This window comes from Lipotes vexillifer, unplaced genomic scaffold, assembly GCF_000442215.2.
Source record: "Lipotes vexillifer unplaced genomic scaffold, Lipotes_vexillifer_v1.1 scaffold69, whole genome shotgun sequence".
Classification (NCBI taxonomy): Eukaryota; Metazoa; Chordata; class Mammalia; order Artiodactyla; family Lipotidae; genus Lipotes; species Lipotes vexillifer.
This window is the reverse complement of record NW_006790942.1, coordinates 2,328,513-2,347,139: the sequence shown is the minus strand read 5'-3', so window position 1 is coordinate 2,347,139 and position 18,627 is coordinate 2,328,513. Positions and strand designations below refer to the sequence as shown.

Below are 18,627 nucleotides of genomic sequence, written 5' to 3'. Positions count from 1 at the left end.
GCAGATGAAGACTAACGGTTTGACAGTAGGGAAACAAAAAATGGGAAGCAAAACATTTAAGAATTCATTGATCAGAATAACATTTAAAAAAGTATAAAGCATTTCAAAGGAAGGTAATGCTATAACTGTTGTGGGGTCTGATGGACCTTTTTACCTAATCTTTTTCTTAATCTGAATACATTTTCCAAGTAGAATCAGTTTTTTTTAAAAAAATTAATCAAATGCAATAGAAATATAGTAGGTTTATCTGCTTTTGACTTGAAGATAGTATCTGAACATTTTGGTTTAATTTTTATAGTTAGGTAATTCCTAGATTACAAACCGGTATTTTCATGTGCCCCCTGTACATTCAAAAATGTTAATTGAGGACTGATTTTTTTGTTATTTTAAAGTTCTTAGAGGTCGGCAGAACTCCAGTGTATGTTGTATTTTTAATGGCATTCAGTAGGGGGCACATCCAGTTAAGTAGTTCCTAAGATACATACCAGATACAGAAAATAACACACACACACACTTTTTCCTGAGAGACCAATCTCAAAGTAAGACAGAAATATAACAAAAACGTAGAGTGGAAAACCTGATTGGCTCAGTCTCAGAAGTTTGGGAGGAATGAGATGACTAGCTCAGAACAGTGTGTTACTGTCGTGGGGTCATGGGGCAGGCACGAGGCACAGTAGCCTTAGGAAACGGGAATCCTGTTGGTAGCATTCTCGGCCAGTACCAGGGTGGGGGAAGGAGCAGTCCCTAGATCGTTGCCCTGTACCTCGTTCCTGGACTGTCACTCATCCTTGGCTGTGTGCAAAAAGAAATGCCAAGTGAAGGGAGCCGTGTGAAGGGAGTGGGAACGGGAGAGTCAAACCAGCTCAGCCAGGCGCCACACTCCCCTGGACAGTGGGAGCTCCAGAGGCAGAGGGTGTGGTCTCAGCCCTGGAGAAAAGTAGCATTCACTGGGTCGGGGGGTTGCTGTGTGAGGCTTCTGTCATACCTGTGTCAGCCTGTGGATTCAGACATTTGAGAATTACCGAATTTTTAACAAATGATAAAGGAGAAGATAATGGTAATTAACTTAAACTTCATATAGAAATATGATTATCTCTTTGGCAGTATTGTCCTGACAGATAAGCTACACCCTGGAGAGAACTCTTTGTGACTTATTTTTTTTTAAAGCAGTGTAAATAGATTTCCATATAGCTTTTTAAGTCTGTGGCTATAGCAGATACATATTTCAAGCCCTCTTTAAATTCTCCTGTGATAGATAAATGAGCAGAAATTAAAAGAGCTCTATAAAGACATTCTTAATATTTTTTATAAATGCTGCTGCTACAATTGCAGGTCCTTTTGGAATAAATCATGGGATTGAGCTTCATTCAGATGTGGTGGAGTATGCCAAGGAAAAACTGGAGAGCTTCATCAAAAATAGTGATAGCTTTGATAAGTAAGTATTCATATCTATAGTTCTGCTTTGAAAGCACTTGATAAGTAGACACGTGTGACATGTCTGTTCCTCACTACTGTTAGTTTATTGATCCTGAGTTGTCAGTTGAGTGCAGCAAAAATCAGTGTGGTATAAAATGAGAGAAAAAATTAAGTTAGAAACTGTGCGGTGATTTTTGTTCTGTGTACGTATATAGTGAATTGCAAATAAATAACTTTTATGTTTTAATTATATGCTACTGTCACTTTATTAGTAGGGTAATGTTCCATTCGTTAAACATAATACAAGTACCTTTCCTGAAGGTAGAATATAAAGATGTGCTTAGAATACTTTTTGGGAACTGTGTTTACACCTTTGGGATAGTAATTTAATAGTCTGCCCTCTTTGTTTGTAGCATAAGAGTGATACCTGTTAGAATATGGAGGACTTTCTTAAATACATGAAGTTACTTAGTAATATAGCCAGAAGAAATTATCATCGAAGTATATTGATATATCCTGTGAGGGCTGTGTTTGAGAAATTTGCTTATAGAATCATTGGTTTGAACTCCTGCTTTCCCTTAGAAGAAATACTGCACAGGCGTTGGCCCGTGCGCAGGCAAGGAAGTCTGTTTGCTGTGTAATGTCCCTAAAGTTCAGCAGTGGTAGTACTGTGGGGCAAAGGCTGCTTCTGCTGAAGTCCGAGAACTCTTGTGAAACTGGAAAATTTGGAGGGCATTTCTGTCTCTCAACTAGTCATATTTTCAAAGAGAGAAAGGCCTAAAGCGGATAGGAATCAAGCTTAGAACCTAGTCCCTTTACTGTATAGCAGAGCTTTGGTCCAGGGTTCCAACCCAGCTTGTTGGGAGTGGGCCTCACTCAGCTCTGGCCTGGCCTGGCCTGGCCTGGAGGTGGGGACCTGGGCTGGGGGTGGGTTCCGAGCTGAGGGCTCTTTCCTAGGGTTCAGGCCTGGGGGTCAGTGCTAAGAAGGAAGCAGGAGGGCCTTTGAGGGTCTCCTGGAGCACCTTCCCCTCTCTCCTCCCTTCTCTGCCCCTCCTCCCCTTCCTTCCCTGGCCCTTTTCTTTCCGTCCCCTTTGCCATGGCCAGTTTGTACGTGTCCCCTGGCAAGTGGCACTTGGTGGGTTGAAGAACAGAAAACCGAGGTGCCGCAGAGTCCGCAGTGCAGGGGGAAGGACCAGGGAGGGAGTGTGGCTGGGTGTTACGACCTCAGGCGGCGAGCGAGCCTGTGCTCGGCTTTGGCTTTGTTCTGTAATCAAGCCAGTGGATCTGAGCAAGTCCCTTGAATTTTCTGCAGCAGTTTGCTGAACACAGTTTTTTATCTTTTATCTTATTTATAAAGAGTTAACATTTAATTCATGTTTTTGAATCATTTTTCAAATGCTTACCATGTGGGTTCATATTCTGTTTCCAAGAATAACATACTGTTTGACAGAAATAAAATAGTTTCGAGTTCAAGTTATTTGATAAGAAGTTGAGTTTCAATGTTAGTATCCTTTTTTGTCTTCATCATTTCCGTCTGTCTGATAATTAGTGGTATGGTAAGTGCTTAAGATATGGGCATGGATAGTTTTTATATTGGTTATTAGAACTATGGAACTTTGTTGAATTTATTGAGTTTCTGTTGTTCTAAGTATTTATTTTGATGTTGAAACTTTAACGTACACATAAGACCTTTTGAATACAAGTAAACTTGGAAAATATGAAAGTAATATTACTAAAAGCAAATGTTTAAGGTCTCTCTTAAGAACTACTATATATTAGATAATATATTTCAGGTGTTAACACATAAAGGCACAGATAATTCACTTTTGGGTCATTAATCAGGCAGAACAAACTCAAGGAAGAACTTTGAATCATCGAAGTACCTCTTTACAGTATCTGTGGAGTCAAGTTTCTTGCTGACAAGTGGGCATGGTCCCTGCAAACAGTAAAATATGTCATTCTTTAAAGTATTTCTGTGTTGATGTAATTTAAATATTAAATCATCTGTAACACAGATAATTTTGAAGGTTTTATATATTTAAGTGTCTCAATTAAAAAAATTTTTTCTAAAATTGTTTTCATGTAATCGTAAGATGATCAAATGTCCTTGGCTTGTATTTCTTGAGTGGTGTTGTTACCGTGTTATACAGGTTTGTTATTCATAAAATAGTGAACCATCAAATGGTGATATGACTGATCTAAATGTTTCTTTATAATTTTTAATGGTCTTGTTACTTTAGTTAAAATAATCAGACTTTATAATATGGTTGTTTCTGAAGTGTTACAACTTATTTTAAAACAGATTCTTATATTAATAAACTATTCTTAAAAAAAAAAAGACAGTTCTGGAAATGTTATCTATTCGGGTTTTCAAGTCACTCCTGAAATAGTGGTTACGTACTTCAGATTATAAAGGTATCTTGCACATACAAGGGGTAGTAAGTACTGGGAAATGCTTCGTTTTGCACAAAGTTGTGAGTTGGGTGGAGGTTAAGTAATCAAAGTTGAGTCATTTAATGGGCTCCTTTAACGTCATTTGGTTTTGGTGATAGAAATGATGAAGATGTAGTAGTTTTCTTCCTATCTTACTTGTGTTTTGATGATTTCTTTGATTTTTCTTGGCGTTTGTTGATAATATTCCTAGTTATTTTCAATTTTTAAATTTGAAAACCTTGCTTTGGAAAGTGATGTCAAAAATTCCGTTCCTAAGCAATTTTATTATATTTAATTGTGTACGGGTCATCAAAATACATGTTTTAATTAATAAAATATAAAGTAACTCAGGAAAACAAATTGCTATTTATGTATTCCTTAGTACTTAGTATTGTTCCTTAGTACCAGGCTATCCTTGATTGTGTGTAACACGAAGACAGTAGAAAGCTAAAACCTAATACTTTTCCAATCTTATTTATCCTGTTGGTTTGGATCTTTTTTATCAGTTCCTTTTTCAGAAGTATTGTCATGTCACTTATGATTTAAACTGTGTCTTTAAAGTTTTCTATGTATATCTATTGGAGATCGTAGTGAACTCCCAAACATAATAGGTGGGAAAAGATTCAGTAAAGTACTCAACATTAGAATATGTAATGCAAGATACATATTTAAAAAACAATATACAGATGCACGTTTCTGTGTGTGCTTTATAAAGCAAGCTTGGTTCCTGAGTCTTGAAAGTACTATTTCTTCTTTCAGAAAAAAGATCCTTAGTATAATGCGTATACTTTAAAACCTTCTTTCTGGGCTTCCCTGGTGGCGCAGTGGTTGAGAGTCCACCTGCTGATGCAGGGGACACGGGTTCGTGCCCTGGTCCGGGAGGATCCCACATGCCGCGGAGCGGCTGGGCCCGTGAGCCATGGCCGCTGAGCCTGTGCGTCCGGAGCCTGTGCTCTGCAATGGGAGAGGCCACAACAGTGAGAGGCCCACGTACTGCAAAAGAAAAAAAAACAAAAACCTTCTTTCTATGTCTTGGTTCTGTATCAGCAAATGAAATAATTTGGAGAGGCTACCCTGAATTTACTGTACTTGGAGATAGGAGGGAAGGGGGAGTTCTCTTGTGTGGTTTATTCCTTTGCTCTTCCTATGGTATACCCACATGCACCGAAATTCCCTAATGAACTGACATTTGATTTCAAAGGTTCTCTAAAACACTGGCAAGCTTTTTCAGATGAAGGACCAGATAGTGAATGTATCTGGCTTCCTGGGCCAAGCGGTCTCTGTTGCAGCTGCTCAGCTGTGCCACTGCAGTGTAGAGGCCTCCTGGGACACCCTGTGGAGGGGTGGGCGAAGGGTTCTGGTACCACTTCATTGACAGAAACAAGTGCGGGCTGCATTTGGCCTCTTGTCCGTGGTCTGCTGACTCCTGTTCTGCCCGTCACACACACTCTTTTTTTTAGCGGTACGCGGGCCTCCCACTGCTGCGGCCTCTCCCGTTGCGGAGCACAGGCTCCGGACGCGCAGGCCCAGCGGCCATGGCTCACGGGCCCAGCCGCTCCGCGGCATGCGGGATCCTCCTGGACCGGGGCACGAACCTGCATCCCCTGCATCGGCAGGCGGACTCCCAACCACTGCGCCACCAGGGAAGCCCCGTAAACACAGTTTTTAATCATGACAAACATTGAAATGGTGGGACAGAAAAATGCTTAAAAATAGTCATCAGGGCCCCCAGTTATGTATTTTAACATCGGTTAGAAATGGCATGGGCGAAAGTTTGATGGCTTCTAACACATTTTAGGAGAAGAAATTATTCCGGGAATAACATACTGTTTGACAGAAATAAAATAGTTTTTATCCCAAGTTACTTTATAAGAAATTATTGTTGAAATATATGAAGGCTCACTTTTATACGACGTACCTGTCACATTCCCTGTAAGATGTTTAGAGATTGTTTTTGGTCCTGTGGAGTCTCCTAAAGCTCTATTCGATGAGAAATCTGTGTATTTACTCTTAACACTGTGCTTTAAATAATGCTTGAATTATTCTGAAATGAGTTTGATACAGTTGGAAGGGAAACCACTTGAAAAGGTAAAGTCTTTGATTTTTTAAATTTTTTGAAATTCAGTAGCTTAATCCTTGGTTGTACGAGTTTTTGAATGGTGTAACTGTACTTGGAGATCAAGAGATTAATGTTTCTTTGGGTTTTCTTCCCAATGGAAGGTTGTGAAGTTTTTTTTTTTTGCGGTACGCAGGCCTCTCACTGCTGTGGCCTCTCCCGCCGCGGAGCGCAGGCCCCGGACGCGCAGGCTCAGCGGCCACAGCTCACGGGCCCAGCCGCTCCGCGGCATGTGGGATTTTCCCGGACCGGGGCACGAACCCGTGTCCCCTGCGTCGGCAGGCGGACTCTCAACCGCTGCGCCACCAGGGAAGCCCTGAAGTTTTGTTTTAATGAAGTAGTCGTAGCTGTTAGAGTTCAAAATGTGTATTATGACGAAGTGTTTTAAGAGAAAGAAGTGTCTGTGATTCATTTGCCAGGTTGTTTTGGGTGAGGTATGAGAACAGGATAGGATTCTTTCCTTTGTCCTTGAAGTCCTTTATTCCACGGGAATAATAGTCTCAAATTTCAATGACAGCATCCTATGGCACATGATAAACTAGGTGTGCAAACTGTCAGCTCCCACTCCAATGGTGTATTGAAGGGGAATATTGTTTTTTCTACTCTCAGTCAGCTCCTAGACCTAGACTATCCGTCTAAGAGGGAAGCTGCAGGGCAAGGCTAGGTCACCCTGGTCTCCTAGCAGCTTATCAAAAGAATTATATGGGCAAGTTGGCAAGGTCCCTGCTGTGAATGGAATCGTCTGTCCGTCTTGAGATGAAGATAATCCAGCATGCACCTGGAAAGAAAAGGACTGCTGAGGTAAGTGATTGGAATCTGGGTGCTAGTTTGGCCAAGCGCTCATGTCGTAAACCAAGCTATCTGTGCTCTCTCTTTTCCCACAAATGATTTTCTATGCACATTTTATTTTAGTAAGGGCATGTCAAATAATTTTCCCTCTCGATGTAGGAGTCTAAAAAGCCATTAGATTTTCAGGTTTAAATCAATAAATAATTATAAGTCTAAAGTGGATGAATTTGTAGTTATTACATTTTAGAACTGTTTAACTTTTTTTTTTGTATACAGGTAACTTACGTTGTTAGGAAGTATAATTTGGTGTAATATAGGAGTATAAGGTATCTGTATCAGGGAAATTTTGTTTTGGAAATTTTCTTCAAAGTATAAAAATGATTGCTAATTTTCACGTTACTAACAGACATAAAATTTTAATGAGCTCCCCTAAATCAAGTATGAAAACTGGAAGAGAACACAAGAACCATACTTTTAGGATTAAAATGATAACCACATAGGAAGTCTTTTGGTAGGTCTCTTGTCTTTCTTTTTTTTTGTTTATTTTTGTTTTGCTGGTTTTTCTTTTTTCTTCCCTTCTCAGGTTCCATTTGTATGTGGTTGATGTGAAGAGGTGGAATTTGGATTTTCACTTTCACTATTTTTAAACCTAGATTTTATGTATAAATCTATAAATAATGTAGCAGTATTTTATAATAAAGTGAAAACTTCTGGTTAGTTTATTACTCCAGTCTTCCAGATTATACAGAATGGTATTTTTGTTATATGTCCTTTGCCTATAGAGGCTTGTGGAAACTTAGGGAAGATGCAGCTTTCAGAATCTAGTTAAAGCTGAAGGAGGAAACTGTTCTCTTTATTTTCTTCTTTACACTGGAAGAATTAATAGCAGTTGTAATTGACTCTAGCCACACGGTAGCTGTCATCCATGCCTCAGATCAGTCATTTATTCTTCATACGTATATGAGCACATCCATAAACATTTGCCTGAAAAATTTTAATCATAGACTTTTGAAAAAATATCATTAGTAGGATTTATATGAATTTATTTACATGAAGTGCTATTTTAAAAATGAGCCATAATTTCACTATCAGAATACAGAATGTCTAAGTAAGATCCTCACCTCTACCTAGTCAGAAATACTAAAGCTCATCTCTAAGTCCTTTATTAGGAAAGATAATCTATAACCCATTTGTGTATTAAAAAAAATAATGTAAGTACGGGCAGTCTGAGAGTTGTTTTGTTTTCTTTGATCACGTGAAGGGTTCGTGAATTATTGGTGGAGAAGGTGAAGCCATAGCTGTCAGTGTCAATAAACGGCACCCGGACGGAGCCCTGTCTCTGCTAGACGCGTTTCTTATAACTAGTAACTTACTATGTTCTAGGTGTTTTTGTGCCTATATTTAAAAATATTCACCTTTCTACCTGATATGTCCTTGAAGCTTTACTATTTTGTGTCTAGAAATAGTCCAGTCCTTCTACTCTCTTTGGAATGTTGTCTCAGGTTCAGTTAAACTTTAAAATTTGAGTATGCTGGTAAAGGAAATTAATTTGGTATGTTAAATGAAAGCGTAAAGACCCCATATAGATTTGTTAGAGGTATATGGTCCATTTGCATTAGTAGAAATTATTTATAAATTTAGAGGTCTAATTTTTCTCTGTAATGATTCTTTGTAATATTCCCTAAGTGTGAAGCAGATATACTTGTTCAGATCTGCATTACAAGGGAAAAGACTTTCTTTCCTAGAATAAGGTAGCTTATTTAAGATCTTCAGAAAGGCCCCCAAAAAGTACCTTTTAGGGGCTTCCCTGGTGGTGCAGTGGTTGGGAGGCCGCCTGCCGATGCGGGGGACGCGGGTTCGTGCCCCGGTCCGGGAGGATCCCACATGCCGCAGAGCGGCTGGGCCCGTGAGCCGTGGCCGCTGAGCCTGCGCGTCCGGAGCCTGTGTTCCGCAACGGGAGGGACCACAACAGTGAGAGGCCCGCATACCACCCCAAAAAAAAAAACAAACAAAAAAAACCTTTCTGTTAGAGGACAGTTGGTTTGGTTTATTCATTAAAGGCAAAAGGGTTTGTTTTGTTTTTTTTTTTTTACTGTTTGAGTTTTGCTTTTTTTTTGGCACTTGGGGAACAAATCATGTATTTTGTAACATGAAGCTACAGTTATTTATAGTTATCCAATTTAGTAAAACAAGAACCATCATATTGATATAGAAGGTGCCATGGGCACATATTTTTTCTGTAACTGTTTCTGTGCAGGTTTCTCTTCTAGTCCTGGGGTTCTTCTCATTAACATGTTTAGTTTGTCAGGTTTGGGTTCATATTCAAAGTTGGTGGGTGGAACAGCTGACAAAACAATTGTTTCTTCTGTTTCTCACCTACTTAGTGCTTTTTGAGGCCCATAATAGGTGATGGAGATACAATTAAAATTCAGAGAAAGTGTTCAGAGATATCAGGAAAACAAGGAGAATATTCCAAAGGGAAGTTTGTGTTAAGGAAAATATTTGACGCTCCTGTTTACAGGTGATAAAGTTAGAAGGGTAGTTGTTCAGTGTTTTTAGTTTATGCGGCTGTTGAAGTATACACACACACATACACACAAACACACACATACACACACACATATATACACACACATATACACACGCATATAAAATAAATACTGAGATATTTTACATTTTCATACTGAATATTTGAGATCTTGTGTGATTTTATCCTTTCAGCACATCTCGGTGTGGACGAGTCACATTTTAGGGGCTCGTATCCACATGTGGCTAGTGGCTACCATCTTGGATAGTGTGCTTTGATTGTCCTGTCTCACCTTTCAGATCACGGCTTAATCATTTCTCAGGGAGCCTTTCACTCCCCAGGGCTGTCCGTTTCCTTGCATCCTCAGTCTTATTTATGGAGTCGTATACCTTTAGAGCATTTATCACACTTGTAAATTAATCTTCAATTACTGAGATTGCTGTCTCTTCCACTAGATGCAGGCCTGAGTGTTTCCCGTTGTATTTCCAGTCGACACACAACTGGCCACTTGGCTAGAGTCACACATTTGATTTTAGAATCAGACACTAAACTTCTAATTCATTTTGCTGGGATGAGAGTATATAAAAATATCACGAATATGAGAAGTGGTTTTAATTATAAGTTGTTTACTTGTAATGGTGTTTTCCTAGATAATAGTTCTGTGAGCTATCATGTATTTTTAACTAGTAGGAAACTTTTAAACTATAAGCATATTTTTAAGTTGATTTAACAGACTTAATGGTAAAAGAGGTTTAATAATGCAGATTTTTAAATTTAAATTCCCTGCTCACGTTCATCCTGAAAATTTTAAGACTGGCTTAAATTATTATAAAGTTAAGTTATTTAAAATGAATTTTTATAAGAACGAGGATTTTTAGATTGAAAATACTGGTCTTTTTTCTTTTTAAAGGATGCTTACTTTGAGTTTGATGAGATGATTAAACCACGTGATCCACATTATTTAGTTATTTGAAAGCCAGATTTTAGACAATCCTAGGTTGTGTTGAGTGTAAGAGGAATTAAACATTGTCCATTACATAGGTAAGTTCACACTTTTGTGTGTATTATGCAAGTAGAAAGAATGAGACCTGATTAAGGAGTTGGGTAAGATTTCGCTGTGTAGCTCATATCTGAGCTGTGTCTCCAAGTGATCCTAGGCGTTTATCAAGAAGAGAGGGAGGGGCCTTTCAGTCAAAGGAACAGCACAGACACAGATACAGGAGACACTTTGTAATATTTCCTCTAAGTGATGAGAAGCCCACAATTCAACCTGTGGCTGCAGTGCAGTGTGTGTGGGGTAGGGGGCAGAGCCAGGGAGTGAGTCTGGAAGGGGGGACATCCAGGTAGAACTGTAAGGATCCCCACATGGCCCTCTAAGGGGCATGGACCTGTGCTGAGAAGCCGTGCGGGAAGCGGTGGAGGGAGGGGAGAGCCAGAAAGCGTGAGCACCGGGGCTCAGGTGCCGCAGAAGGAGCGGCGGCGCGGGGCCGGCCCTGTGTGGAGCCCCGTGTGGAGAGGAGGGTGCAGGCTCTACACTGTCCCTCATGCCCCCAGCGCCTCCATCAAGGGAACAGGAAGTTGAGGACGGCGTCATGCTGCGAAACTCTTCTTTAAATATCGATGACCATAGTGTGTCTGTACTTTAGTGAATTTTAATGGAAACTTACTGCGTAATAAGTCTGTTAATTACCAAAGGACAGGATACGTTTTACAAAATAAAAGTGATTATGATTCAGAGTCATTTTTCACTGCATGCCGAAACTTTTAATGTAAATTATTTCATCCTCAAATGACAGCCTGATTTTGCTGTGTGGTCAAATTAACATCAATCAACTTAAAAGTGAAAGGATATTTCATGAATTAATTTAAAAAAATTACTGTACGTGTTTTATTAGTGCATTAGGCTTTTAATTATGTATTTTAGAGACCGTTTTCAGATTTGCCAGAACTTAAGGAATAAAGTAGAAGTCTAAATAGGAGAGTTTGTAAAAGCATAACTCTATATACAGTGAACCCAGCCTGTAACCAGGAACAGGTGGCCTGGATAAGATGCCTTTGCTTTGAAACCATCCATCTCTCTTCTTTTGTTGTGTAGGGAGATCACGGGGGCCAAAAAACACTTCATTCTGCTCTCTTTTCCAGCCCTGTAACATAGTTCTGCCAAAATGTATTAGGAAAATCTCCCTACTCTTTAGTGGTTGCAAGAGCATAGGGTAAGGGCACCAGTGTCTTTTCCTGACAAGCTTTGCCACTGTTAACTGCAGCAAGATGCCCGCAGTGGAGACTGCACAAGCCCTTCTATGTCCACTGGCCCCTGGCTTCTTTTGGAAAGAGAGGGGGGAGTGAAACCTTTTCTCTCTTGTTTGATCCTTGGGATTCTCATCCTTATTGTGTGTCCTTTGTGGGCATCCCAAGGTTGGTGTTGTGATGGTTTTTCACTATATTCACCTTTTAAGCCTTAAGTAAGGTTTCAGTGTGGCAAAAAAAAAGTTAATGTTTTGAAAAAATGTACACTGCATCACTGATAATAAAACAATATATTTGATCAGTGTTAAACTTCATAAATCTGATATTTCAGTCAAGTTTTATAATATTTTAGCCTTATAATTAATTTGGTAACTTCACTATTTCAAGAAGCTGGACTCTGTTAATTTGTTTAGATCTGATCTTTTGCTTAATGAGCTAAAATGCTGTCTGTTTTCCGAATAGATTCGAGTTCTGTGAGCCTGCATTTGTGGTTGGTAATTGTCTGCAGATAGCGTCAGACAGCCACCAGTATGACCGGGTCTACTGCGGGGCTGGAGTCCAGAAGGACCACGAGCACTACATGAAGATACTGCTGAAAGTCGGGGGCATCCTGGTCATGCCTGTCGAAGACCAGGTAGCTCCCACTGTCCTTTCACTTGACGTAGGAGACGCACTTAGCATAAGACGGGAAGCGTTACCTCGGTGAAAGGTACACTGTAAGTTTTAAGGAAGAAATAAATACTCTTCACAGATCTGTCTATAGAGGAGAACATTGAAACAGGCTCTTGACTATTAACCAAGGCAGGTGTGGAAAAGACCCGTTAACTAGGGTTAGGAGAGCCGCGCTGAGCTGCTCCCCGGTCGGGTCCTCGCCGGGTGAGGGGAGCGAGTGCCACTGAATGTGGTAACTGCTTCTAGCTGAACATATGAAAAGGAAATCCTCTTTGGGGTTTGGTTTGAACTGCTTAACTCCATTCCAGAAATGAGTAAATTTTTGGATCTTAGTATACGTAGGCACATTTGAAAGTGTTTTTCACCTATTGTCTGCCTTTGGTTTGGGATTATTAGGTATAATAAGTGTATGAAATACTAATTTATTCAGAAAATGGGTGGCTCTTTTACTTTGAAATTTTATAAATATACATTTCAAAAAATATCTTTTATGTTCATATTAACCTACCTCTGAGATGTTTAAAACACCTTGTGGTTTGTAAGTAGAAGATAGATTGTCCAAGATGACTGGGACGTAGTGTGGTGGTTTTGGAGTTTGTATATCTGAGGGTCCCCTAAGTTCACACTTGTGATTTGCAGATCAGAGGATTTCACCATCACCACGTACTGTGTTTGTCAGTTATTAAAAAGACAGAATATAAAGCATTCATTAAAACACATTCTTGGAAAAATGTTGTTACTTGAATGCTTCCGGAGTTCAGACTCCCAGATTAATCGTCCTTTTCTGTTTTCCTTTAAAGAGACGTTTTTAAACATTTAAAATATGGTTTCCCATTGGTATTTTATTAAATATTTATTATATACTGTTGTACTAATGTAAAATATAATAGGTTGATTGCTGTAATATAAATTGAAGATACTAATTCATCTTCCTTCAGTCATGTACTGAGCTAATATTTTTTCTCTAGAACTGATGGTGGGTATTTGCTGAGTGGGTAAAACTTCTAATCCCCTTGTGACTAATTACATTTATCTATGAAATGTCAAGTTGGGATTAGAATTAGTCTGTATTTTATAACCACCATGGAAGATCATGAAGTTGATTCGTTGGTACAGTAATGAAAACGTCTTTTTACTAATACAACACTTTAACCAAACAACTGAACCTGTGTGAGACGTGTGTTTTGGGGGCCAGTGGCAGGTGTGGATTGGAAGAGTACCCCTAGAAGCCCTCAGACCCCAGATACAACCTGCGGAGTCATGCCCTTTGCGCTCAAGTGTCTGTCTTGAACAGCAAGTATTTGTGATTCCTCCTGTATCATTTTATGGTAAATATTTAAACGAAAGTAATTTGGTTGCATTCAGATACAAGTGATTACATAGCAATCACTGCTGTTATTCTGTTAAAACAAAATTGTGACTGTAAGGTGATCACGCTTCCAAGATTAAGCCGTTCTATTTCTTTTCTCCCCCTAAATAGTTAACACAAATCATGCGAACTGGACAAAACACTTGGGAAAGTAAAAGCATCCTTGCTGTGTCATTTGCCCCGCTTGTGCAGCCGAGCAAGAATGACGGTGGCAAACCGGACTCTGTGGGCCTCCGTAAGTAACCGCTGGCCTTTCTAACTGGACTGTGGCTTATGTTGTCAACAGCTGTGCTTGGGATTAGTGGACTGTGTTAATCATGAAGAGTTAAGTAAATAATGCAGTAATATATTCCATGGACTTTTTTTTTTTTTTTTGATAAAGCTCCTACCTTGCACCAGACCCTGTTAGCTGCCTTCATGGAGGCATGAAAAGAAGGGGCAGGTCAAATGAAGAGATGAGTTTATTACCTACAGTTGTGAAATGATTAATTATGGTAAATTTGTTGGCATCATCTTCCATACAGAGGGACAGCAAACACAGAAGGCTTTCTTTAGGCTGAAAAGAGCTTGCTCGTTCCAAGACCAGCAATAACTTTCAGGGTCGCTGAAGCTCCTCGGCTGGGCTGCAGAGGATAGCTGATGGAGACTTTCCTTGTCCTCAAGGACAGAGTCAGTGTTGATGGGGGTGGAGTTGTTTGAAGGTAGGAAAATGGTGGAGGAAAAAGAGGGCTCTAAAGTTTTACCTTGAGCCCCTCACTGAGTGATGGTACCATTTATTGCTGTTGAGGACTGAGGGTGAATAGCTTGGAAATCGGTGTAGGACGATCAGAGACTTTTATTTTGCCTGGGCTTGAGTTTCCTGTTAGGTAGGCGTGTGGGTGTCACCCTGCTGCACGAGCTAGGAGGATGGGTGAGGAGACTCAGGGGAGGCGCTGGGACTGGACCTTTGATCCACCAGGTCAGAGCTGGACCACGAGCAGAGGCAGGGCCGAGAAGTGGGGGGACAGCAGTGTGCGGTGTGCGAGACCGGACTTTGGAGAAGGCGGGGGCGCTGAGCTCCCTGAGTGCTGCTGAGACCCCGAGGAAAAGGGGTGAGCGTGGCTGTGGTTGGCCCAGCGTGTATCATGGCTTGGGAGACCAGTAAGTAAAGTTCTTTGCCAAAAATGAGCTTTAGAACTTTACCATAGTAGACTTCTTGGTTTAATTTGCTTTTTAAATGAATTTATTTCATAGGAACCTGGGAGAGATTTCATATTATTTTCAGGGTTATTTTACCCTCTTGCAACCCCTGTGGTCTTTTGGGGTGTTTTTTTTTTTAATTTATTTATTTTATTTATTTACTTTTGGCTGTGTTGGGTCTTCATTGCTGCGCATGGACTTTCTCGAGCTGTGGTGAGCGGGGGCTACTCTTCCGTGCGGTATGCGGGCTTCTCATTGCATGGCTTCTCTTTGCATGGCTTCTCTTTGTTGCAGAGCATGGGCTCTAGGCGCGTGGGCTTTAGTAGTTGTAGCATGTGGGCTTAGTAGTTGTGGCTCGCAGGCTCTAGAGCACAGGCTCAGTAGTTGCAGGCACGGGCTTAGTTGCTCCGCGGCATGTGGGATCTTCCCGGACCAGGGCTTGAACCCATGACCCCTGCATTGGCAGGCGGATTCTTAACCCCTGCGCCACCAGGGAAGCCCTGGGGTGGTTTTGAGAATTGAATGGAGTAGTGTGTGTACAGTGCTTAGCAGGTAGTGATGGCTCAGCGAAGGGCAGTGTTGGGATTTTGGGAAGATCAGTGACTTACACCCGTTTCCCCTGCTCAAGTTCTTACCAGTGGAGAGGTGGACTTGGGGACCAGGTAGCTAGGAATTGAAATGGAATAGGATGTGTGGAGAATAAGAACACGTTTGCTTTTCTGTTAAAATAAGTTAAAACAGGTTTCTGTGTAGAGCACATTATTTCATTAATTATAGGGAATAAAAACCTGAAAGAATGTTAGCACAAAAACACCTAAAAAATACACGTGCAAATCCTTTGCCAAATGTATTTTGTAGCTATGAAATTGCTCATATAGACAGTTACTAAAATGTATTTATAACTTTTCCTCAGGTTCATCACAGATTTTTATACAACTTACAGTCATATTTCTTTTTCTTTCTTGGGTGTAAGACATTATAAAACTAAATTTCACAGCAGGCCCTTTAGAAGGGGTGAAGGGAAAACTCTACACCAACTAAAGGAAACCTGTCTCCCTTATACACCGCCTGCCGAGTGCCCGTGTCGCCCAGGCCTGTGGGTTCTCCCCCCTGAGCAGTCTGCAGTCCTCTGCGGGCCCCAGCGAGCTGCACTCTGGTCTGCTGCAGTTGCGGCCCTCGCAGGTGCTGGCACACACCCTGCAGGCTACAGGCTCTGTCCTCCTCCAGCTTCTCACAGGCTGCTTGTGAATCAGGCCCCCGTGACCCCTCCTAGAGTTCGATAATTTGCTGGAGCGGCTCCCAGAATGCAGGAGAACAGATTACTCATTAGATTAACTGGGGAACAGCCGGATGGGAGTGATGCCCAGGGTGGGGGGGTGTGTGGGTGGATGTGGACGCCCACGCCCTCTCTGCACGCACCACCCTCCCAGCGCCTCCAGCTGTTCACCAGCCCAGAAGCTCTGCGAGCCCTTTCCATTAGGGGCTTCTGTGGAGGTTCGATTGATTAAATCATTGACTCTCGGTGATTAACTCAACCTCTAGCCCCTTTCCCGTCTCTGGAGGGGTAGCCTGAAAGTTCCATTTCTCTAATGCCATGGTTGGTGTCCCCAACAGCCAGCCTAGCACCTTGAGGGGCTTAGTGAAAATCACCCCGTAACATCAAGTCACGTGTGGTTGAAGGGAGCCTCTCATGAACACTGAAAGGCACTGCTTTTCACTTTGATGCTCTCATCACTTAGGAAATTCCACGTGTTTTAGGAGCTCTGTGTCAGGAAGGGGAAGCCAAATGTACATTTCTTCTTATAAATCTCAGTATCACAGAGGTCAGGAGATTCATGAACTGTGGAACTGCACCACACTGAGCCACATACGAAGTTGCGGTCTTGTAGGTTAAAAATGGGGTTTGACCTAAATCCAGTGCCCTTGTCAGTCTCACTTAACAAATAAAAATGAAAGTGCTGACTGCTAGGTTACTATAAAATCTACATAGAGACCACCTTTTGGGAAACAAATAGAGCTGACCTGTGTGTGTTAGAGATAACCTTCATTGTGGTTTTGGCCTGAAAGCTTCAATTCACAGTAAAATTTTATAGCAGTCAGGACTAGTGTTGTCTGTCTGGTCCATTGACTCCTTCTCGTGACTAGAAGCATCGGGAGCAAGGAGGGTTGAAGTACAGAAAATACTGGGATTTTTGAATAAGTCGGGCTGAGAATCGTCAAAGTGTTCGTATTATCAGAAAAACGTTTAAATGAGGCTCTCGTGGGCGCTACTTTAGGACCTGTGAGTGTGAGAAGCGACTGAATGGAGCCAGGTCTGAATCCCTTTCCAGTCCGGGTCCGGTTGGTGCTTCTGAAGTCGGGCTGCCCCGGCAGTCGTGGTGGTGGTCGTGGTGATCGTGTCCCTGGAGGAGCAGGCAGTGCTGGCAGAGGAGGAGGACAGTGGACGTGTTGGGAGAGCGCCGGCCGAGAAGTCTAAGTTACTCCTTCTCTTCTTTGTAGCTTTTGAAGCTCTTCCCCGGTTGTTCTCTACCCCGCTTCCTGCAGTGGTCCCTTGACCTCCGGCCTCCCTCCCACCGGCGCCCCCCGCGGGGGCCGTCCTGGCCTTTGGGGGCTGATGACCCCATGACTCCCGTCTGCAGCTGGGCCCTGCCCCGAGCCCGGCGCTGGCGGGACTGCCGCGGCTGGAAAGGGCCGGCACGTCGCGGCCTCTGGGCCCCGAGCACCTTGCCGGTCCCTCCCCGCTTGCCTCGCCCTGCACTGACGGGCTGCCCCGTGTGAAACGCCCACGGGGTGGCGGGAGCGCCCAGACCTCCATTTAGGACACACAGCGCAAGCAAAGCAAATCTTTATCTTCTCCCCGAACTGTGCTTTCTCTTTGTCACGTGGGTAATCAGCGTTAGCATCTGCCTCGCCGCGCGTCCAGTCCCCGTCCGACCTGTCTTCAGAGCAGAACTCAGGCTTGTCCCCTCTCTCTGCCCCAGCGTGGTCCTGTCTCACGCAGGCCCCTGGCACGCCCGCTCCTTCCCTTGCCAGCTGCCACCCCACAGAGGGGCCGGGCCGGGCCGTGCTCTTCCTCCGTTACGGCCCTGTCCCCTTAGCACCCTGCAGTTGCTGATGGCCGAGGCCTTCCAGACCTCGACGGGCCCCTCCCCGCGCCCGCCTGCCTCCGCCCAGGGCGCTCACGGGCCGGCCTCCTCTGTCACGTGGATCCAGGCGCAGTCCTGACTTCCTCAGGGGTACCGCAGGGGCCACCCAGTTGGGAGCAGCCTTGCCCCCATGTTACTTGCTACGTCGTTGGTTTGTTCCATACGTTTTTATCTGCCGCTCCCCAGATGTATACGCTCTGTAAGAGCAGGGGCTTAGTTTCAGTCTGTTGCGCGCTCACACAGCTGGCTGCTGGCAGAGTTGTTACAGGTGGTTCCAGTTTCCCTGCATGGTTGAGGGCAGGTGCAGACGGCAGGATGGACGTGAATTCCTTTCCATTTTGGGTTTCAGTAGAGTCTGAAGAAAAGGTTTTGTAGCAGGCCAGGAAGTATGTGCTAAGGGATCTTTGAATTGGTCTAAAATGCCTCCTGCCTAGAGTTTTCTGACAAACCACATCTCCCGTTGCAGGATGTGCCCAGCTTGTGACTGGGCAGAGCCCTGGGCACTAGGGCAGGAGGGAAGCACCCAGGACAGGATGTGTACCTGGAGGCCCTGTGCGGGGGGATGAGGCCTCCTTCCTCCCCCACCCCCCCCCCCCCCCCCCCCCCCCGCCACTTCCCCCCACGGTGTCCATACGTTTGTTCTCTACATCTGTGTCTCTATTTCTGCCCTGCAAACCAGTTCGTCTGTACCATTTTTCTAGGTTCCACATATATGCGTTAATATACGATATTT

At 42.8% G+C, this 18,627-nt stretch overlaps 1 protein-coding gene across 1 annotated transcript in view; it reads left to right on the top strand.

Annotated features, from left to right (window-relative positions):
* Nucleotides 1–18,627, top strand: part of PCMTD1 (protein-L-isoaspartate (D-aspartate) O-methyltransferase domain containing 1) — a 32,632-nt gene that overhangs the window by 11,812 nt on the left and 2,193 nt on the right. The window contains exons 2-4 of the mRNA XM_007464018.1: nucleotides 1,333–1,435; nucleotides 11,991–12,162; nucleotides 13,681–13,804. Of these exons, the coding sequence (XP_007464080.1) occupies nucleotides 1,333–1,435; nucleotides 11,991–12,162; nucleotides 13,681–13,804 (399 nt within the window). The remainder of the gene's footprint in view (nucleotides 1–1,332; nucleotides 1,436–11,990; nucleotides 12,163–13,680; nucleotides 13,805–18,627) is intronic.